This window comes from Melanotaenia boesemani, chromosome 3 (assembly GCF_017639745.1).
Source record: "Melanotaenia boesemani isolate fMelBoe1 chromosome 3, fMelBoe1.pri, whole genome shotgun sequence".
Classification (NCBI taxonomy): Eukaryota; Metazoa; Chordata; class Actinopteri; order Atheriniformes; family Melanotaeniidae; genus Melanotaenia; species Melanotaenia boesemani.
In genome coordinates, this window is record NC_055684.1 from 27,408,438 (window position 1) to 27,431,222 (window position 22,785).

Consider the following 22,785-nt stretch of genomic DNA (forward strand, 5'->3'; position numbering starts at 1 on the left):
AGAACTCAGGGGCCAGATGCATAAAACTCATTTAGGCTCCATGACCAAACTGTGTGCGTGCACAAAGGCAGAGATCTGCATCATTCTCATCAGATTAAAAAAATCTATAAGTGCTAATTGTTCCATTATAAATTTTAGTCATGAAATAGTATGCATGTGCATGAGTCTGATTCCCACCCCCCAACATTTAGCCATAAATGAAGGGTAAATACTCCCTGCACTAGCATACAAAAGTCTGCTTGCACCGCATTATATTGGTGATAGCCATAAAGAGGTGCAATGGGAAAATTATTTACACAAAGGAAGAGGAGAGAAGGAAATGTGTTTTAGTTGGTGGTCACAGTTCTCAAATTACAGAGCAAACACTTCTGAAGGGGAAACGTTGATGAAGGTTATCAACTCTATATGTTCAGAGCACAGGACCCTGGCAGCAGTAAGAACAAAATGATAGTATAGACGCATGGGCAAGGTCTGTTAACATTGCCAACACATATATCCCTACGCATGAACATTACACCCAGCTGCAGCTGTAAAGGCCTGATAAAATTTAGTACACACTCAATTATTTACAATGCGGTTCCTGAATTGGTAATAGCACCTATTAATACAGCTGTCTGTGAGCGTGGACTGAAAAATATTATGATAATAAGGAGTGTAAGAGCTGTCCGTGTGCAATTTTTAGTCTGTATGAGTCTTAGTTTGCTTTCAAATAATCATGCATGAGGTATGCATGATCTGGCTTTAGAAAAACACAGCTTTTATGTGGAAACAGGTGTTTTTTTGTGTGCACACATGTGTAATCTATTCTCCTTTTGGCGCCTTAAAGGCTCAGAGATGAAACAGTAAAGTTCAGCTTTGTTATGCTACAAAATACTACTAAACCTGAGCAGCTGTCATTTATTGCTAAACTATTCTTCAGGTGAAATACAAAGATAGAAAAAGTAAACTGTATAGTTACTGCAGCTTTGCCTTAATTATAGATCCAACAAACATACACAGAAAATGATTAATAAAGCAAATGAATCAAAGTTACTTTAAATGTGACCACCTTCACTGTAAAAAAAAAACAGCTTCAAATGTTGTATATGATGCACTTCAGACAGAAACATTGAATGTAGTCTCCTCTCCTTTTGTTTCTCTTCATTGTGGCCCCTCATGTTTACCCCTCAATGTGTGTCTCCACCCACAGGTTGGGAACCACTGCTCTAACAGATCAGAGCTTTATGACATGTCAGCCTCTGAGTTTGACATCATGATGTGACCCAGGCCCATCCAGCATTTTCACATTGTGTAGAGAAAATGCATGGGTGGTTTCACTGTGGACTGAGTGTCACTTCCTCGGGGGGCTGACATGCTCTAAGTGGAAAGTATCTGAAAGCTGAAAGTACAGAGATGATCTTAAAAAAAAAAAAAGAAAGGAAAAAGAAAATAAATACTGGCATCCTGGCAAGAAATCACTATGGATAGTTCTGTTCTTTCCACAGAGAGCACTGCTTCAGATAATCCCTTTTTTCTTTTTTTCTTTTTTGGATATGCTTTTATGGACTCTTTGTAAATGGAAGATTTATTTTTTTTTAACACAAAGGCCCAAAAGCACAGTGGTGATGCACACCAGAATGCAGAGGGCAACTGTGATTCAGAGAGGAGAGAGACAGACAGAAAAAGAGAAGTCAAGAGGAGTAGAGGATCAGAAAAGCCTCTTAAGCCAGGCTGAAGTACACTTCCTGGTCTCAAAATGGGACTTATCCCTCACTGCCCTGTTGTTTTGCCACATTTTGGAAGGCCCCTCCCTTTGTGAGTGGAGGAGAAGGCATCTTACTTACATCAAATAACCTTTCTATATACACCTCCTCATTGACCTTATCACGAAGCATGTCCTGAGAGTGGCGCATAAAGGTCACATAGCCATCGGCTACATCCATTCCAGGTTTCTGTAAAAACAGAAGCACAACATGGACATGACTCAAGAGATGACTGACCACTCGAACACTACCTTAAAAAGGCCAGTGACAGAAACCGCTCTCATTGATTACAAGTATTTTACTCAGCTGTAAACATACAAGCTTGCAGGCAAACAGAATGGTGGGATGTTGTTGAACTTACAGGTACATCCACATATTTTGAGGCAGCTTTCACCTGAAATCAGAGCAGAAACTGTTCATTACTGGGTGAGGAAATTGTAACAACCATTGATGTCAGTAACTTTAACATGTTTTGATGCAAAGCCACAGTTCTTAGATCAATTTTCTTTCTACAAGCACTCTTTCTTATTTCATACATTAAGCAAAACTTTTCATATATTTTATGTTACAGTATATCAGGAGACACAAAATATTATTATTATTATTATTATTATTTAGTGCAAAACTGTATTTTGTGTAAACCTTAGGATGGGTGTAGTATTTTCTGGTCACAAATTGTAAAGAAGAGATTCAGTGACAATAAACTGAGACTAAAGACTAAAGTCTCATCTCACCGTGAAAGAGAGGAAAGAAGAAAAGAGAGTTCCTTCATCATATCTGGAAATCTTAGCCAACACTCCCTCCAGAATGGCAACAAACTGAGAAATAAGGAAAACATTTAAAAGATCAGCCTATTATTAATGTAATGTTTGCTTTTGCTTGACAAACTTGACATAAATGCCACAGCTGAAATACAGTTGCACCTTGGCAATCAGAAGCTGGATCATGTCCTTCACACTCTCCTCAATCAGCTCATCTATTTTGGAGTGGAACTGTTTCTACAAGAAATAAATTGGAAATTTCACGAAAAATATTCATGTGAGCAGATTTAAAACCCCGAAGAGTCATCCTCCAACATGTGATTTATGACTTGGGTCATGTTTTTACCTCTTGGCCCATTTCCATGGCACACAGTTTAGCTGATTGGTCCTTGGCATCCACCATTACATTGAACATGGTGCATAGTGATGGAGAAACGCGAAAATCTGTGGACTTACTGCTCTTTGCCAGCTTAGACTCAAATGCCATCCTGGTCCTAAAAATGCAAGTGGAAAAAAAGAATGAGAAGCATTATTAAATGTCAGACCTCTGTCCTGTCTCATGCACAGTCACGCACCGCTTGACGCAGTTCTCGATCATGTTGCTCGACATGAGCTTGATGCGACTCTCGAGATGTTTGGCAAACTCCTCCTCAGGCCAGTGCAGGTCTCTGATGAAAGTCTGAAGGGCATCCAGCTTCCAGAAGAGGTCCTCTGATGTCCCAGAGCCGTTACTGCCATCGAGCCAAACACATGAAGACACACAGGTCAGAAGGCAAAGGTCACCCTGCTGCAGAGAGCGACTCAGAGGTTGAAAAAGGATGGGGATTCGTGTGGCAGGTGCAGAGGAGATGCCACTCCTCTACACCCAAACACAGTGAAATTTTACTCTGACCATACACTGACGGCTCTGTCCAAATGTCTCACTTCTTCTTTGCACAGATGTGTCTGGACAGTCAGTGTATGGGTGAAGAGGTCCAAGTAGGGTTTACTGTGAGAAATCAATAACCATACTGCAGAGCATGATTATTGACTGGTATGTGAAGTGTCCACATGCAGGAAAAATCACTGTAAATACAGCAGCTGCTCACATTGTATCAAGACAAAGGAAAAGGGAATGGAGACGTGAGGGAGGGCATGTAAAAGAAAAAAAATACTAAAATGAGTCTAAAAGAAAAAAAATATATCTATTTAATAAGGGCTTCACTTATCACAGGCCCTCTCTCAACATCCATGTCCCCAGGCTGGTGGGGCCCCTGACAGATTTACCAAATAAACCATGCAGACCTTTACTGGAGCATCCTGAGTGAAGCTGATTGGGAAACATGAAATATGCAGAGGTGGGTAGGAGATGTGATAAAACAGAGAGGTTTGGACTCTTGCCTCCAAGCCTCTTCACTTTATCATCCCCAATGGACAACACTGTCCTCCCTCCCAATCAGACTACTGGCAGGCGGTAAAGGTCAGAGATGAACCTATGGCCACATTGCTTAGCAGCGCTGTTCAGGACAGGCCCCCCCATTTCTGTTACGACCTGCCTTAAGTGGCCGGACCTCTGAAAATGTGGATAAGAAGGCATTTCAGTGAGGGATCCCAGCTGTTGCTGATGGATCTTACAATTTTTTTATGTATTATCCCTGCTGACTTTAACCTTTGTTTCTTTTTTAATCAAACTATCTTAATTTTTATAAATTGACATTCTCCATTTTATTTTGCAGCCTTTCAGCCAGGTCGTGACAGCAAATTTCTGTGGATTTCATCTTTGGGGAGATACATGAACTGTAGAGTAGAATGCAAATGTTTTTTTTTTTTTTTGTTTGTTTTGTTTTTTGTTTTTTTTTTAAATTTATGTATTGTTCTTTTGGCCTGTATCTCCACACCTCAGCTCAACAGCATGCATGTTGAGACAAATGAGAGCCTTTCAGCCTCTCATTTCAGAAAGCAGCTTCCCATCTACTCTAACACCTCTCAGAGTGACCTTGGCATGAACATGAACACTGACACAAGCTGAATTTTGCTTTAAATTAAGATTTTTTGGCATTTATTCACAGTTGGAGGCCAAACATTTACTGCACTTCTGAAAGTTTGTCACCCAGAAACATCTTCATACCAAGTTACTCTCTTTCAGCTCAATGTAATCTAAAGTAAACTAGTTGAATACACACTCAGAGTCATAAATAGCAGCCATCCATGACGGGGTAGAAAAGCTAGGCATTTGTGGAAGGTTAACTGATAGTCCTGCTACTGGCACTGGCAGATTTGGTACTTTGGGAATTTGGAGGTTCACATTTGGTAGATTCACATTGGGCAGATTACTTGTTAAACTCCTGCAGAAAAGACAGACAAAAAGAAAAAAAGAATCCATAACAGTGGTGTGGGAGCTGCAGAAAGCCATGTAACACTCATTATCAAAGTAAAGTCTGAAAACAGGTGAAGACAGAAACATACAGCATCACACATAAACAGGACAATAATAGTCAAAGATGCACATTATACAGAAATGCCTACAGAGTCAAAAAAGCTGGACGAACACATGTAACTGTGTTAAATGTGGTGAAAAAGAGAGTCAAAGTAATACTGAAAACAATGAATATGAATAAAGACAAGAAAAAATTACTTTAATAAATCTTATATATAATTTTTGCAATGAAAAATATGCAAATATAAAAATGTTAAAGCCACAATAAATAAATTATAACAGGAAAGTAATAGACTGAAGGCATCTTGCTTCTGGTATCATGTCAAAGCACACATTATGAAGGTTAGTTCACAAACAAAACAACAGAAACATTACATGTTGCTCTGACCCCAATGTGTCGGAAAGAAATTGGCAAGACACATGCATTAATCAAAGACTATTTCCAGAATAAATAACCTATTTCCTTCACAGGAAAAAAATAGGTTTTTCAGCCCACTCTTGGCTCATTCTTTAACAGTGAACCTACATGAAGCTTGGGTGAACATTTAAGCTGCTCTTGCAGATTTTTCTGCCTCCACACACTGCATCTGAATAGAAAAGCCTCACAACTCCAAGCAGCCTTAGAAACACAGAGGCTTCTTACTTTACAGGTTCCCAGGACTCTCTGTCAAAGCCCTTGTGAATTGACTGTGCAATGGAGGACTCCATCAGATCCACATATCTAACCACCAGAGGAGCATACAGATCCTGAAGGTGTTTGTGGAACTTTCCATTGCACAGATGATCTGTGGATGAAAAGAGGCAGCAGCACATTGATGTTAGCATATTAGCTTTTAATGGAAACAGCCTAGTGTAACTGTGAAACAAGTGCATGAGCTTACAGTCTGTCCGGAGGAAGTCGTTGAGCAGCTGGAAAAGAGGGAAGCTATCCCAGCTCTCAGGGGACTGGATCTCCAGAGCGGCATCCATGTCAATGGCATAGAGGGCCAGGAAGTTTTCTGCATGCTCTACCATGAGGTCGGTCCACCATGCAAACGCCTAGAGACACAACAGGAGGGAGAGCACAAAGATGAATAAAACCTCATGTTTGGAGATGAGAGGGCTTGAAGAGGAAAGAGAACCTCATTTAGAAAGAAAAATATAAGATTCTTTACATGTATTAGTGTGTTTATGTGTAGATTTTCTTAGATATTTTAGGAAATGCTGGCTGAGAGTTGATACCACTTCAATCTTGTCTTTTAAAAATAAAGCCAAAACAGCAGCTGGTTCGCTTAGTCTAAGAGTTTAAAGCCAAATCAATTGTTCGTTTCATTAATTGTTTTCAAGTTAATGGGAAACAAAGCTCTACAAATACACTGGATTAGATAATAATTCCTGCTAAATAATCTACACATAAACGACATACAATTTGCAGCTAAACACTTTTTTCTGAATGTATTTTTTCATTTATATTAGATTTATTTTATCAGGTAGTCCCATTTAGGTTTTAAAAAATCAACATATAACTAGTTTTGGAATAGACTGCTTGTTAATATCTCAAGGTTTTTACACTTTTTGCAACCAAACATAGATTTTGTTTTATAATTCTATAATTTATTATTTGGCCATGGACATAAATAAATATAAAACTGCATTTTAAGTATGTGTGTTTTGTTTAACATGTTTTACTTCTAGAATTTAAAAAAAAACAAGCTTTCAGGTTCTGTTACTATTTCCAGCAAGTAACTGTCCAGGTGCAATGACTCTGGATTCAGTGGCCTCATCAGGATGCTTAGGTCATTAAACCCTGCACAAGGCTGTTTCTCCTTGTTTCCAGTGTTTTATGTTAAACTGAACTATTCAGGCTCTGATTCACAATCCACATTCAGCATTCAGACAGGAGGTGGTATCGATTTTCCCATCTTACTCACTGCAAGAGGGCAAATTGGTGCATTTCCTAAAATGTTCATATTACTTCAAGTAACCATCAGATATTCTCTATTGTCTAGTTTAGGAGCTATAGGACTGAATGGCTTCACCATGTGGGTTCTGAGTGGATATGTGTGTTTCAGATTAGTGCATTTGTATGTTTTTCCCATCACATACATCCAGATCAAATTCCCTGCTCCTGTTAAGGTGGGATTTGCACAGTAGTGTTGCATATTTGTGCCTTGCTATGTTCAGGACAGATTCTGTGCAACTAAGGCAAAAGTGCATTTCTCATGCAAACGTGGATCTCCCAGCATGCTTTTGTCCCAAGCTGAGGGGTGAGGGGGTCCACCATTCACATCAGCAACAACCCCATAGCCCACTGGATATGAACATGACTCATGCACATCTTTGACTAGGCATACCAAAGACTGCAGCACACAGCATCTCTGGAGCTGAAGTATGTCCGTTCCAATTAGTTAAAAACTCTCTGAGATTCAGCTGACCATTTTCTGGCACAGCCAGGACTTCCCTGCACTTTGACATCACAAGTACAACAGTTGCTTTGCTGGCAGTCTTGGCTTATTTGCTTATCATTCAGACTAACATGTTGCCAGGTTTGGTAACTGAAGCTTGAGCTTTTCGGGTTATGCTGCATGCTTTATTGGACAGCTTTCCTTAAAAGTTATATTCCCACCTGATTTAATAGCAGCCAAACATCACTTACCTGTTTACTTACCCGTCCACTCCCGAAATTTAAAAAGCATGATGGCTCTAATGTTAAAAAACAGGCAGCAAACAATGCTCTTCTCGAACACATTCAAGAAAAGATACTCTCATGACAGCTTAAGGGAAAGAGGGTAGAAGTTCCCAGCAGGAGAGGGAAGGGCAAATGCTCAAAGGCGGAGTAGCTTCCAACCTTTGATAGGGTTAAGGGACACATACAGGACCCAGAGGACTCTATGCCATACTCAGTGTTCAACCACATAGACTGTAATGCTGTAACAATGCAACCGTGTCAAGGGATCAGTCCTGAGGGAGTGTGCTGATGCTGCGGGGGGAGGATATGTGGAATCATCTACTTTACATGCACAAAGCATTATGGGGATTTCTCATTCAACTTGACTACATACCTCTTTTCCCTGCTGAGACAGTCACCAATCATATGACAGTTAAAACACAGGGAGATGTACAGGACAATAATGTACTTTTGAGGCATTTGTTTGAAAGGGTTTGTATATTCAGAACAGACAGCAGAGAGGGATGGAGGAGGAGAAGCTGGAGAAGTAATGCTTGAACAAGTGTGGACTGTGAAATTAATCATTGGATGGAAGGGGAACAAATGTTCATGGTGGATCAAACTTCAAAGGTTCACATGGAGCATACTTTGGGAAAATTTCTGGTTCAGCATGCTTGGAGAAAAAGGAAACCTCTTCATGGCCCGATGAACATGCTTTATGATCACAATTATGTTGTGCAAGCTAATGTGCCTTTTTTTCAAATTTTAAACAAGGTTGCTCTCATGTCTATGCCTACAAACCCACCCATTGCTACAGTTCCTATGATTCTTTGCTTAGAAAGGTGCCTCTTGCCATAGTGGCACACATGCCATACAGGGGGGTTGTGATGGGGACTGAAGAGGAGAAAGAAATATAAATACTGTACCGATTGATCTCCAGAACTTGTGACTGCCGCCTGTCAAGCATATTCAGAGAGATACAATGAATCTGCTTTATCGCCATAGTCTAATACCACAGTGGATCACCTGCAGATCTACACAACGACACATGTTCATCCTCTTTCTATCAGCTTGATGTTTATGGTAGCTACAATGATACTATAAGGCAGCTATGTTTAGTGTTTTGAAGTAAGAAAGAAATTTTATTCTTACTTAACTTGGACATTTGGGTGGAAGATATTACTTTTCATATTTTATTTTAGTACTTTTATCAAGTCCAGGCAACAAAATAAAAATAAAAAACAAATCTATTATGCTCTTCCCTATTTTCTATATGTGCTGAAATTATGAGTGTTTATATTTAACATGAACAGAGTTTTAAATAATTACTAAAAGCTACAGATACAGCAGGTCAGTAAAGTAAAATGAAACTTTTATCAATAATCAATGGACAAATGTGGGTAAATTTTATTTATATCTTTATAACTTTTAATCCAATATGATGTTGTCATAAGCAGGTATTTTATTGATCCATTTTCTATAGACACTATATTCAGTTCAAGGGGCCTGAGCTTATCAGAGCTATCACAGGGTGAGAAGGAGGGAAACCCTGAGCAGGTTACAAGCTCAAAACAGAGCCAAACAAAAACTTTTCCACCAAAACTTAACACATACTCTTGTTTCAAAATATCCTATAAGATTAACATGAATGTCTTAAACTTGTTGGGGAATTAGAATTTCTGGAAAAATCCACAAGGAGAACATATTAACTCCAGAAAAACAGACCCTGTGGATGTCTGAGCGCATTCGTTCTCATTTATGAGTTTAGATTGGATTCAAGCTCGAACATGAAGAGATAACTTAGAGGTTGTCATTGCAATTGTTACTTAACAGGTTAATAGTTAGCTTTCAGAGCACCCACAGTGATGAGCACAAGCAAGGTTTCTGTGGTAAAGAGACAGAAACCAAAGAAAAACAAAACAAACTTGGTTTAGAAAGTGAACTCAGGGGCAATAAAGGGACAATACAACATAGCTGTAAATCCTGAAAAGTTACTCTTTTGATGTGTAAGATTAAAAATGTAGACCCAGTGAAGAGCATAATAGATCAGCTTCAATATCAAACTATAGATTCTCAGCCTGCAGCTGGTAAATGCTTTTATATTAAATTAAATATGACAACAATTTCTGATATACATAATTTAAACAGCTAAATGACCTCAAGGAGGAATAAATTATCTACTATTTCACAAAAAGCTAAGAAACAAATACATGTCCAAGACATAATATAAAACTATGCAGCAGAACTTTGTACCACTTCGTATTAGTTCATTATCATTATTAGTCTATCCAAGATATCAAGGTTTTGGTGAACAGGAAGTTGTTTTTTTTTTTTCTAACATTAAGCTGGATCCGGATTGCAGGACTACTAATGGAGTACTTCTACTTCACTGTAAATGAACTTTTACCGGAACTGGTTGCTTTGTCAGTGGAACAATCCAAACCTAGAACAATATTGAGAACATACACAAGCTATTAAAAATATGCGTGTATATCCTCTGTTTGCTTTTGACCACATGACAATGAATGAGGACAATGTTTCAGTGGAGCCCAGTCTGACCAGATCACGTGTTATTTTGTCCACAGCTCTAAAAATAGAAACCGCTTTCCTCCTTCCATGTTCGTGCAGGCAGATATGGACTATAACTACAATCAAAGGGCAAATGCATGTGAATGGAAAAGCTGATGTGTCCTGGACGGTGACGATCACATTGTAAAAATCTTGTATTTTAGCTATAATAGAGATCATTTTCTAATCCTAACCAAGCAGGTTTTCATTTCTAATCCTAAACTAGTGACTAGGAAAAGACAAATGTCTGCCATGATGTTGTGTTAATATGTAACCATGGCAATGATGTCCATGTTAGCAAACATTGATTGTAACTCAAACTATTATAGTTTTATAATTCTACAGAAGTCTATTTTTTTTGTGTAAACCCAGCTAGGAATAGTTTTGTTTGTTTGTTTGTTCTTCTTTTTACTGACAAAACATATAATCCTCTCAGTCTCACATCTTGGCCATAGTTGAAAAGTGCAGCATTTAGCTTCTCCTTCCATCCAACAACCCCTATTTACTTTACCTTGGGAATTGTTGGCCTGTTAAATGATAGGTTTGACAGCAACATCTGCTCTGATGTGTAATAAGTGAATAAGTGTAGAATAAGTGAATTTATATATTTATCTCACTCATTCTGCTTGTACTTTACAGGAGACATAAGATCTTAAACAAGTGACAGAGATGACTACTTCAGTTGGAGGACTAGAAAATGTCAGTATCACAAAACATGGTTAGAAACTGTATGATGACAGTGTCCCTTAGCTGCAGGGCAGCATACATGACAAAAAGGAAGCCAAAACATATAGATATTAAAATATTTATGTTCTAACTTTAAGTATTTCTAACCTTAAGCATGGAATTTGCATTTTTTAATTCCCAACACTAATAATTCATGAGCGTGAGGGAAGTAGAATAAGTGAATTGACTATTGGGAATGTTTTGTAGGAGTCTAGGGTTCACCACAATACACCCTACATCATCCTAAATCAGAAGCTGCACTGTTGATGTTATAATAAAATGTGAAATAAACTGTGTCTGTTTTAGTAAAAACAGCATGGTTTTGCACTGTGGACTAATGTAAGTCTTACACGTTCTGTGGTGAGACTGGGTTGCAGACTGAAACAGTGTGGAATGTGATCAGAGGAACGAGATGCAGACTATCTATCGCCTCCTGTCTTATTTACAGCCTATACTCAGACTCTGATTCCCTGTAGCCATGGTCTGTTGAACACCAATTACAGCTTTCCCAAATTAAATTCATCTTTGATATTTTTTTCTTCTTTGAGTTACCCATAGATGAAAGCAGCTTTATTTATAGCAGACTGATGATAAGACTAACTCCCTGCAGTGGGGCGAGTGAGATAAGAGTGAGAGTATAGAGGGAGAGTGCTTTGAGGAGGGGAGGAGATGAGGGTTCTCACTCACCTCCGCGTGGTGTTCCTGGTTCTGCTGGAGGACCTCTATGACTAACTCCGCCAGGCGAATTGTTTCCTCCAGCTTTTTGGCAGGCGTGACTAAGCGGCCTACGTTCTCTGAGACAAAAGGATGAGTGGTTAGTCAAGCACAGAAAAGCATTCCAAGGGGGATTTTTTATGACTATTCAGAAGATTTTTGTTTTTTATAATATTTTTTATTTTGGACCATTTAAAGAAATGATAAACACAGCACTTACACTAATGTTTACCCAACTTCTTCCCCTCATGACAAGTAAAGCATGATCTCATTTAATGTTTATGCATTTTGGGTTGCATGACATAAAGCAACAGAGCTGATGTGTTTGTAGGATAATCAGATTTATGTTGGACGAGTATCAGACACAACAGTAGTGGCACTGAGATGGAGGTGCAATGTGGCATCAAAAACATGCATATTGTGAAGCAGCACTGAATAAAACATCTGTATAAGGAGCTGTCGCATGGCTTGGCTAAGAATACTCCATGAACACACACTGTAAAAATATTTCAGTGTTTCTCTTTGAAGTCTTCCATCAAGTAAAGTAGGATATTCATTTCACGCTCAATAATGTATTTGATGACTAAAAATATGGCTTTTAAACAAAACTTGTTGGAGGGTTGACATTATTAAACATTTTCTAATGATTGAGAAACTTCAATTTAAAGAATTATTTCTACTTTCTTTTTTAATTAATTTATTTTACATTTCACATCCATCCCAGCTAAATGAAGTATTTGTTCAGAAAGAACTGTTTTACTCATGTACTTAACTATTAAGTTACTTCAAGAGTGTTTTAAGAAATATTCTTACAGTGCGCTGGAGATTGATTTTATATGAAGCTGCTGTGGCCTCCCTTCATTTATCTGCTGGTGACCTTTCTTTTTAATCCGCATGAGCTACAGAACAATTGTTTCTACTTGTTTTGCTGAAAAAAATCACCAGATAAGACGGATACGTTATGAAATGGGATTGTTTTAAACAGCACGACTTTGTGAAATGATACGTGTAAACTCTGAACATGGAACTTAATGGCAACACAAACCAAACTCAAAATCACATAAATACGCAACTGTACAAAAAAAAACAAAAAAAAAAAAACAAAACAAACTGTAGCAGTCTTTACATGGCAGCTCTGACTGGCAGTCTTTTTTAGGGTGATAGTATTTTACAAGTTGACTTTTTCTTATATATTTACCAGGTTTTACTTAGAACAAAATGGTGGTTTTGAAGGTTTTGAAGAAACCCTAAACTGGTGCTTCAGGCTATACTATCAATTGTTATACAGAGTTTATCAGCAAGGGAAATAAGAGCAATCTTAACAGTGTTTTAGCGTCTTTTCATTACCACTAATGGATGGATCACATGGGTTTGGGTTGCAGTAATTTTATACTCTGTGGTCATATCATCTAAATTAGAAATCACTGGAAGCACATCTATACAATGTTTGTATCAAAATCGGGCTTGCAGAAGCAGCAGAGTGGTTTACCTCTTATAGGCACCACTGGTGCATAATAATGACAAATTAAAAGGTATAAATCCACTGGAGTTATTAACATATATGTCTAACTACTTTGGAATATTGAAGGGAAAATTCTAAATGCAAATTAGTTAACAGAATTAAAACCCTGATTGTATTAAGTCATCCAGGTAGATTTAATTTAACTTCTCTTGATCACTCAAAAGATTTACAAGCACTAATTTGAAAACTCATTCCAATTTCTCCATATGGAAGAGCACACCAGGGGAAATATGGAGTTTACAGCTCAGTCCCCTGGAAAATATGTTGCCATTTTACAGTTCTGAAAACCAGCAATATGCTTCTTGTGTATAATCAAGAAGTAGATATTTTTGTTTTTTTTAAAGACATTTTTATAAGACAGTATCTACAAGGCTGGCATTTTATTTCCATACCAACCAGGTGCTTTCATTTACATTTAACCAAGTAGTTTGATGTTTGTATAAATCCAAAGAAGAGTTAATAAAACAGGTCAAAATGTCATTGACAGGGCTCATTACAGGTTTAAATGCCAACGTAGTAACATAAAACAAGTAGAAAAAAAACTATTTCCTCCTGGATTAGAAAAAAAAAAAGTCTGAAAAAGCACCTCAACCTGTCTGTTATCCTAACCTGGCAGTTATCCAGGCATGCTACAAAGATAAAAATATAAACATAAAATATAAACATAAACATGTAGACAATAGGTACTTTAATCTCAGCAAATATTTTATGCTTAAAGAAATGGCAGCACATTTTCCTGGCAACTGGATTGGGAATTCAGCATCTCACCCCGGGACGCTTCGAGGTGTGGATTGGGGAAAAGATGTACTTCATGTTTATGTCTCAGCTCCACCTGACTATGAGACGAATGACTCCAGTGGTAGAATTATATCATGGTGTAGTAAAAGTGGAATAAAATCACATCTATCCGTATATATGCAGAAAGAAGTCACTTGTTTTTTTTTAGGATATTAGAAAACTAACCTTTTAAACATCTAAAGTACCCAACACAACAGACTTTAATGATCATACAACAGTAATATATATTAAAAATATGCACATTTGTGTGCAATCCAATTAACTAGTATAATTTTAAGATGACATGTATTCTCTTTTTTTTCCTTTTTTATGATGTGGATAACATTACAATATGACTTAAGTCTTTGTCATCTTTAGTATTAACATTAAAGAAAATATATGACTCAAACTTTTGGTAAGAGATTGTATCACTTTACAATTTCTTCTTTATCACATTACAACTACATAAAAAACACAATTGTTTAATTCTTCAAGCTTTGTTTAGGATTTCATTCATGTATAAGTGCAATCCAGAGTACAGTTCTTTTTTTTATTTGGTAAAAATATAAAGTAGTACAATCCCAACAGTGTTTAGTTTATACAAAGAGTTGCTTGTTTAAAACATGCCAAGACATTAGTGTTTATACTTTACTGTATGAAATATTTTCTACTGATAAATGCATGCAAGTGTTCAGTAGTTGTTCATGTCCTGTTCCATCCTCAAGGGCCACCATCCTGCTGGTTTTAGGTTCTTCCCTGCTTTGACACACCTTGATTAAATTATTAGATCACTAACAAGCTCGAGCAGAATTTAAGAAGCTGTTGGAGATATCCATTTAATTTGAATCAAAGCAGGGAAACACTTAAAACCTGCAGGGTGGTGGCCCTTGAAGACCGGAGTTGGACATCCCTGTTGTAAGGAGTAAGGTCTGTGTGTATGGTGGTCTTTGTATATGTGTGTGTGTGTGCTGTATCTAAACTATAAGCTAAACATGGCTTCACCTGGATCCTTTGGATCCTTTTGATCCTTTTGACCTTTCTCAACTTCAGCGAGAAAAAGGAAAGGAGAGAAAAGATAAAGAGCAAATGTTTAGAATTAGCATGTTTCTGTTATTTTCACAATAGTAGGAAGGTGGGAGAGGAGAGGGGGGGGGGGTTGGGGCTCAGAGTTGCTGTTCATCATCATGTCACCCTTTCAAAAAATCTGCTGGGATGGTTTCAGCTTCAGGGACGGAGGTTATTGACAAATGTCACAAACACACAATTAAATAAATAATAAAAAAAAAAAAAAAGCAGAAAGACTGAAACATTGGCCTGTGGAAAACCAGAAATGAAAAAAAGTGAAAAGATGTTTGTTAACAAACAAGACAACTGTAAACAGAGCAGACATACATACACTTTTTAGGATTATAGACAGGACATGCTGAATGACTTGAGCTGATTTGAGTCAGGTTAAAATACCAACTGAAGCCGTTAAAACCGTTCACCCTCACTTGTCTTTCCCATTCAATAGCTCTATCAACAGATGCTCCTTCACTAAAGCTGGTGGCAGAGCGAGAAAAAAAAGTCTACCTGTTCAGCACAGCACACCACTGACACATGATCAGACCGAATGACTGGAGGATATATAAATGTAAGCAATTTAAAAATGCATTCAAGTCAAAGGAATGGGCGTCCAACCAAAAGAAAGAAGCTTACGAACCAGACTGCTCATTCATATCCATAACAAACAGATTGCGCTAAAAAAGAGGACCCCCGACTGATTCAGTGTGGTACTGCACAGATCTCTCGACTGGTGCGCTCCCCACTCACTCTCACACATAAAGGCACGGATAAAAACAAGCATGGGCAGGAACATCTGTGAAGGAGGAGAGGAGGCAGAAGAGGGATGAGGTGAAAGAGTGCTTTCAAAAGAAGAGGGAGAAGGAGGGAGTGGGTGATGAAGGTACTCACGGATGGTTAAATCCATCACTTGAGAGGCCAAGCAGAAGACAGGGTGCTCATACATTTCCCTCTTTTTCCCTACAAAAAAGGATTGGGGCATGCAAGAGGCTGGGGTCAGAAGTGGGAAGGCTACAGGTCGGAAGCTGATGGGAAGAGGGCCGTCCAGGTGAAAACGACATTCTGATCTGGGCAAGACGCCCAATAGTAAGATAAATGTTTGGTGCATTTTGAACCAGGTGTCTCACAAAGACGGTGAAGTAAGTTGATATAGCATGAAAAGATAGTAAGGTCTGAAGCCTTAGCATCTTTTGCACCCTGAGGGATTTCCTTAAAGGCATGTATAACATCAGTTTTCCACATAAATATGCATATCAAATAAGCATTACCAAGAAATAACTGAAAGAATTGAACATTATATATCTGTATGTGATTTTTTTTCTTCAATCAATGAAATTCATGCCAATAAAGGAAGGCCATGTTATTATGTCTCAAAGCACATGCAGATGTCTGTTGCTGGTTTGCACAATGGTGTTTGAATGTTTGTGAGCCCTTTATACATTACAATGTTTCTGAACAGATCTGACTTGAAACATCTCTTGTGACTGTTATAAGTAAAAAAAAAGAGAGAATACAATTAAACAAAGGAAATAAAAATAGTATACTTTGTCATTCATTTATCAAGGACCATTATTCAATTTCCCAAGTCCACAGGTGTCAGAATTAGCAGTTAATTTAAAAGTGGGTCCTCTTTATATATTAAGAAAATTGTAAAGGGTTTACAAACTATGAAACCACCAGTATATGTTCAATCCCAGCATTCTTTTGGTAAATAAAAGCCACTTATAACACATTTAAGAGATCAAACTAATTGATATCTTAGGCAAAGTCAATAACTGTGGAAGAGGAGAGAAAAGCAGAGCAGACAGGAAGCAGAAGATAGTGGTCTTAAGCAAGAGCATAAGACAAAGTGACAGGGGAGCTGCTGCTATTTCCAGGCAAGGGGAGGTGTAAAGAGGGGTAAGCAGAATCAGCTGGAGGAATCAGAGACATACGAGCTACAGTGAAGAAGTGGGAGGGCGGGGGAGTGTGTGCCGACTGGGAGTCTGAGAGGACATTCAGTTAAGCTGAGATAACAGTCCAGTCATCTGATGGCAGGGGCCAGCGACCACACAGCTTGAACAGTCAAGGCACAAAGAGAGATCAGCTCATCGACAGATTTCAGGGCTTTGGATTTGAATGCATTTTTACTCACACACCTCTACACAAAAGCCAACTTGACCTACAGAACAGCACAGAGCTAAAGCAGGCCTGAAACAAAGGAGAAAGTTATTGGACTGAGAGACAGAAAGTGACTGACAAACTGTCACAAAATCATTTGGGATATGGAGATAAATATACCATATGCCAAGTGACTTCACCATGCATAAATAAATAGGTAACAGTGAAGAGCACAGTCTCTTACTGGTGTAAGAAAAACATGTGGAAAAAACATTGTGTTCAGTTCTTGTCGTTTTATATTGTAAGTTCAACCAGAAATCATACAAAATGGATATTGCACACTCACACTGTAATAACCAGTGGAACACTATTTATTAGTATTAGTATTTATTGCATTAGTACATTAAGGCCAGCATTCATTGTGTGTGGCTGCATTGTGTTGTTCTGGTTACCTTCAATTCTAGCATAGTCCTTAATCCGCTCGTAGTTGAGCTGAGCGGCCTGCTCCAAACATTTGCGGATAACTCCTTTAACTTCTTCTGGTGGCACTGGGGTTGCGATGTCCTTCATCAGGACCTGTTTTAAAAAGCAATTACGTAATCTCAGTACCTTAATTTAATTTAATCTTCATTCAATCTTCATTTTATTTGATTTCTTTTTCTATTTTTAGTATACTCACCCTCTCCAGCAAAGATAACGTAGCTTTTAGTGCACCCTCTGGACGACCGAAGGGGAAAAAATATCTGCAAATGAAGACATAAACCAAACTTGTAGTAATGGAAAAAAAAAATACTTGTACTAGTAATGTGCTGCTGGTGAACTGGAGGTCACCTGAAATTTACAATGTGGTTCTCCAATATCACACGCAGCCGCTCCTTGATGTCTTCAAAGCGTTCCTTCTCATCTACAGTCACTGTGCTCAGCCCGTCGGGCCTGCGAGGATCACACCCACACACTTTAACCCAGCTGTAGCCCTGCAAACGTTCAACTTATACAAACTATCATCTGAGACCAACAGCGGCAAAAGGAATAACAGAAATAACACTGACTGACTGCTTACAGCGCCCGAGGAACTCACAGAAAATTGTGTGAGATGTTCTTCTTAAGTCTCACCTTTTATCACCTTGAAAGGACTCCTTTTTCTTTCTAAACTTGAATATGCGTGCTCGCTTAGAGGCAGCGCCAGGGTCTGGGCTTTGGGAGCTCTTTGGGGATATTAAGGCCTCATAGCCCAGTGGCCCCCAGTAATTGCTGCCCTCTCTGACTTTAACGGACGCATGGGAGGATGAATAATATGGATAGTAAGAGACTATGGCAACAAAGGACAGAGAGAAAAGAAAAACAAAGAAAAATGGTAGAAAACAAGGAAATGTGTAGATATATGCAAGTGATTAACAACGGAGCATGGAGAACATAAAGAAAGAACAGCAAAATATATAATAACATAAAAATAAGCAAACATAAATATGACAAAAAATAAACTGATGGGAAAAAGCAGAAAATGCGTCACATGCTTCTGATGAGGCTGAAGTCTCCTTTTTTCCTCCCATCCAGTCTTACGAAAGATTTACTCTGATAATAAAGCCAAAATACACCTTTTGTTTGCTTCGAAATTTGTTGTTAATGTCATTTGAGAGTAATTGTGCATTCCAGTTGTCTTTGCAGATAATTTCTTTCTAATATGTTTTACATCCACTAAGTTTCTAGTGTAAATAACACTGTTGTTATGGATAATTACGTTGTTAAGGTGAGGTTGTTCGAGAAATGTCACGTTGGTTTATTAGTCGTCATCACCCAAATTGGCCAGTTAGTTATTTTCTAGTTTTATACGGCATAGTTGTTGGCTGTTTTTTCTGAGTTGGTGCAGCGGGAAAGCCAACTACTTGGTAATGACGTCACCAACTCTCAGGTGTTTAGAATTACAGGACAACTGGAATGCACCATAAAATGCTAAAATATATGACTACTCCCATGAGACAAATCAAGCTGCTAACCCATCAGATAAAACATCATATGATGCATCTTTGGTTTCTTTGGATGATGCAAAAATCCTGCTAGTAGTGTGACATTATAAATCATCAGCTGATAAAGACATTATACCTAAAAATGAACTATAACTCTGTTTTACAGACATCAGCTTTACAGGGATATAGTGAATAGAAATAACATGAAACAGAGCTGAAGCATTTCAGCACCTTTGTTGAATGCAACTCACAATTCCCAAATTATTTCAATAAAAACAAGAAGGCACACCTGTTCCCATGGACATGGGAGACACAAAAAGCGAAGCTGTAGTGAAGAAGAGTGGGGTCAATAATAGCCCCATTTTCTGCCCTTTCCAGTAGATCACGCAGGTAACACAGATGTCTGTGACAACCTCGAACTCCGTTCCTTGCACAGTACTCGTCCAAGACGAACACCTGACCTGGACTGAACCATCCCTGCAAAACACAAACACACATGGACACTGCGATACTGCACAGCGGCAAACAAAAACACCTTTGTGGTTAGATGGAAATGTTGAAGCAAGCAAAGTGACACTCACCAAAGAGCAGAAGGTGTCATTGAGCCTGTGGTCCAACGTGAGTCGCTGCACCATCTCAAAAAGCGAGGCGTGGTCAAAGCTACAGGGGTTAGCGGAGATAAACTCATCCATGCCATGTTTTTGAGCTCTGTCAGCGTCTATCCAGCCAAACGGCACAGGGAAAAGCACACGATTCACAGGAGGACATCAGTGAGGCTTAGACACACAAGTCTTCAGTAAAACACATGAACCACCAGGGGAGGTTTATGGCTACTTCTAAGGGCAAATAATAAACACTTACAGCTTACATTGTCAACTTGCATTGTGTTGGACAGCGTAAAGAGTTTTTATTTCTCTCTCTCTTTTTTGTATTAGTGAATAAGAATCTATAAATCTGAAGCTAAGCTCAGAGGGAAGGGTGCTTCTACTGTATGTGCATGCATGCTTTTTAGTATGTCACATTTGCTGTTATTTAGTAGGGGAGGTAAATCCTCAGTGATCCAAAAGTGTTTGAAGAAGTGCTATGAAATTAAATTTGTTGCATTCTTCCTGATGTATTCAATAGATTCTGCCATTCGCAATCGTTGTCACTCAGGTCCTGACAAATATTGAGACCTGTGCTTGTAAAATAGATGCAAATATGGCAAAAGACTGATTCATTTGGACATGCTAATAAAAAGAAATAAGATAAAGAGCTAATAGAAGAAAGAAATGTTAACTTGCATGAAAAAAATGATATTTGCAGATTTCTCTCTGATGTTCATCCACGAGCTCTAGTCCAGCTTTACCTGGATTTTCATGTTTGTCTTGCTTCATAACTTTTGCCATTAACCCTCTCTGTACCAAGAGGAAACTCATGTTGTTAAACACAAAGTAAAATTAAACCTGAGTATTTCTGCTCTGTAAATAATAGTGCTATCAGAGAGAAAATGACAAAATGATGAAGACAAGGATGATTCAAAATAGATAAGAGACACAGTCATGTCCTCAGTGTGAGTGACAGGTGTCATGTCCAAGATACACTGACATGAGTGATGGTGATTTTGGGGGCTGAGTGTGGGAGGTGGGGGCCTGATCTTAGCAAGGCAGGACCGAGATATTGACATCTGTCACCCTCCAGGTCAGTGAGAGGGTGTAATATAGCTGTTAAACATTGACTAAAAAAAGAGGAAATTAATAAATGCAAATACCTACAAATAATTACATTTGTTTTTACGTATTAAAATGTCAATTTCAGAAGGAAAACCTTTTGAGAAGATAAGTAAAATGCGGACAATGAAAGTAGGAAATAGAAACGAGAAGAGGGACAAGACAGGGACTGAAGGAAAGAGATGGATAGTTAACACACGAGGTCTTGAAACACTGAGAGAAGATGGTGGGTGGCATTGGAAGTGCTGCATGAGAGACAGTGACAAGATAAAGGGGGACTTGATTCCAACTTTTAGTGGGACAGAGAAGTGTTGGTGGACAGTGAAAGCAAAATTCACTCCGGGACCTTTGCAAAGGAAGTGAAACTGTAGTGAAGAGTGAGAAAACATCCAAAAATGTGCCTGGAGCTGCACTACGAGACACAGTGGGTGAGCTTCCTTTCCATTGGTTGGATTGAACATTGAAGTTTAAGTCCAGTGACAGTCAGTTCTACAGTAACACTATCATAACTCATAACCATAACTAAAATAAACAAATCATCAAATTCCTTCTGCAAACATTTATAAAGTACAACATGCTGGAGAACAGAGTGACTTTCAGTAAGCTTTTAAATGTCATGCACATCTGCAGACCCATTTTCAGATTTGCATTGTATCTCCTTCATTTTTTGCATTCCTTTTTTTTTTCTTCTTCTTCTCTACGCATTTGCAAGTTGACAATACTTGAATATGTTGCAGTGTATTCATGATTTCTAAGGAGCACACTAACAGGCATACCACTACCGGAAAAATCTAATAGGGTAGCAATACAATTTGGTGCAAATACATGGGTAAATAGCATGAAGCCGACAGAGGCAAAACTGTATCATTCTCTGGGAGATGGGGGAATGAATCAAAAACTCCTGTATTTGTATGAAAGTATGGACACATGACACAGGTGTTCTCCTATTCAGGCAAACAAGGGCAGTCAAAAGAAATCAAAATGAGACCTCTCCTTTCTGGAGGTGTAAGACCGGTCTAGCCTCTATCTACAGGCCCATCTACTACAGGAGGAAGGAGTGGGGAGGGGGCTCCGGAGTATTTTTTTCTTAAGAAGGGGCGGCAGTGGCTACTCCTTGTCTTTGGCATTCAGAATACTCCGCATACATATTTGCCAACTCTCATCAAGAAAAGCTCAAAGAAAAAGAATTAAAAGCATTTGAGCCCTCTGAAGTAAAGCATGGTGAAAATAAACACTAACACATCAAATATGTTTTAAAAAAGTCACTGCTTCACTGATTTCTATCTTTGAGTAGAAAAAAAAAAATCTGATGTTTTTAAGGTAATATTAACTGCTATAAAAGACAAGTTTCAGCTCTTGATATTCGCATCACTGATAGTAAATTGGATATGTTGTTATTCTGCAAAAGTACTTTCCAAGCTAATCTATCAGTCACCATTTAACATTATCTGGTTGCTTTACTCTGAGGGGTCCAGTCACCAATAAGCATAAAGAGAGAAGGCAATTATGCAGAAACAACTATAATATAAACTTCAGTCATTACTAAGTAAAAAATTAAGCTCTTAGATATAAAATACATGCATCCTATAGTGGCACGAATGGATGCTTATACTTTGATCCTCAAGCTGAGGTCATTAAAAACAATACAAACAAAAAAATTAATCAACTAATATCTAAGACATGAAGCGAGACGTGAAAAAGGAGAAGAGGGAAAGAAGAGAGAAAGAACGTTGCATTTGTCAGATAATCGGCGGGGATTATCTGAGCAGTGCCGGCTACAGGGAAGCACTTACCCTTGAGTCCAGCTAGAAGACAGCAGGGTAAGAAGGGACAAACCAGAATAACATAAAGACTAGCAACAAGGCTGGAGGAGAGCAATCACGAGAGACCCTGACCTAGCAGCTGAATTACTAAAAAAGGGTCCAGGCAAAGCATGAAGAAGAAAACACAACTAAAAAACAACAACCTATACCAACATGATAGTTTGTGGGTGGTGGTGTGTGAGCACATGTGAGGATATGTGAACAACAGATGTTGAGGCATATTAAAGAGAGAAGAGGAAAACAGAGAGAGAGAA

At 38.4% G+C, this 22,785-nt stretch overlaps 1 protein-coding gene across 17 annotated transcripts in view; it reads right to left on the reverse strand.

The window, feature by feature from the left end:
- Positions 1-22,785, reverse strand: part of cadpsb (Ca2+-dependent activator protein for secretion b) — a 74,227-nt gene that overhangs the window by 6,056 nt on the left and 45,386 nt on the right. For 2 of the 17 annotated variants that reach the window (XM_041980307.1, XM_041980306.1), the window contains exons 12-30: positions 22,502-22,513; positions 19,581-19,717; positions 19,289-19,476; positions 17,867-17,968; positions 17,715-17,778; positions 17,488-17,611; positions 14,876-14,917; positions 11,548-11,654; positions 8,493-8,522; positions 7,961-7,969; positions 5,801-5,957; positions 5,563-5,704; positions 4,666-4,827; positions 3,079-3,234; positions 2,850-2,997; positions 2,666-2,740; positions 2,477-2,560; positions 2,104-2,136; positions 1,824-1,931 (exon numbers count right to left, since the gene is read on the reverse strand). In XM_041980307.1, coding sequence (XP_041836241.1) covers positions 1,824-1,931; positions 2,104-2,136; positions 2,477-2,560; positions 2,666-2,740; positions 2,850-2,997; positions 3,079-3,234; positions 4,666-4,827; positions 5,563-5,704; positions 5,801-5,957; positions 7,961-7,969; positions 8,493-8,522; positions 11,548-11,654; positions 14,876-14,917; positions 17,488-17,611; positions 17,715-17,778; positions 17,867-17,968; positions 19,289-19,476; positions 19,581-19,717; positions 22,502-22,513 — 1,880 coding nt within the window. Of the gene's footprint in view, positions 1-1,823; positions 1,932-2,103; positions 2,137-2,476; positions 2,561-2,665; positions 2,741-2,849; positions 2,998-3,078; positions 3,235-4,665; positions 4,828-5,562; positions 5,705-5,800; positions 5,958-7,960; positions 7,973-8,492; positions 8,523-11,547; positions 11,655-14,875; positions 14,918-15,826; positions 15,896-17,487; positions 17,612-17,714; positions 17,779-17,866; positions 17,969-19,288; positions 19,477-19,580; positions 19,718-22,501; positions 22,514-22,785 lie in introns of all 17 variants that reach the window. The other 15 variants (XM_041980305.1, XM_041980304.1, XM_041980311.1 and 12 more) reach the window with 12 other exon arrangements.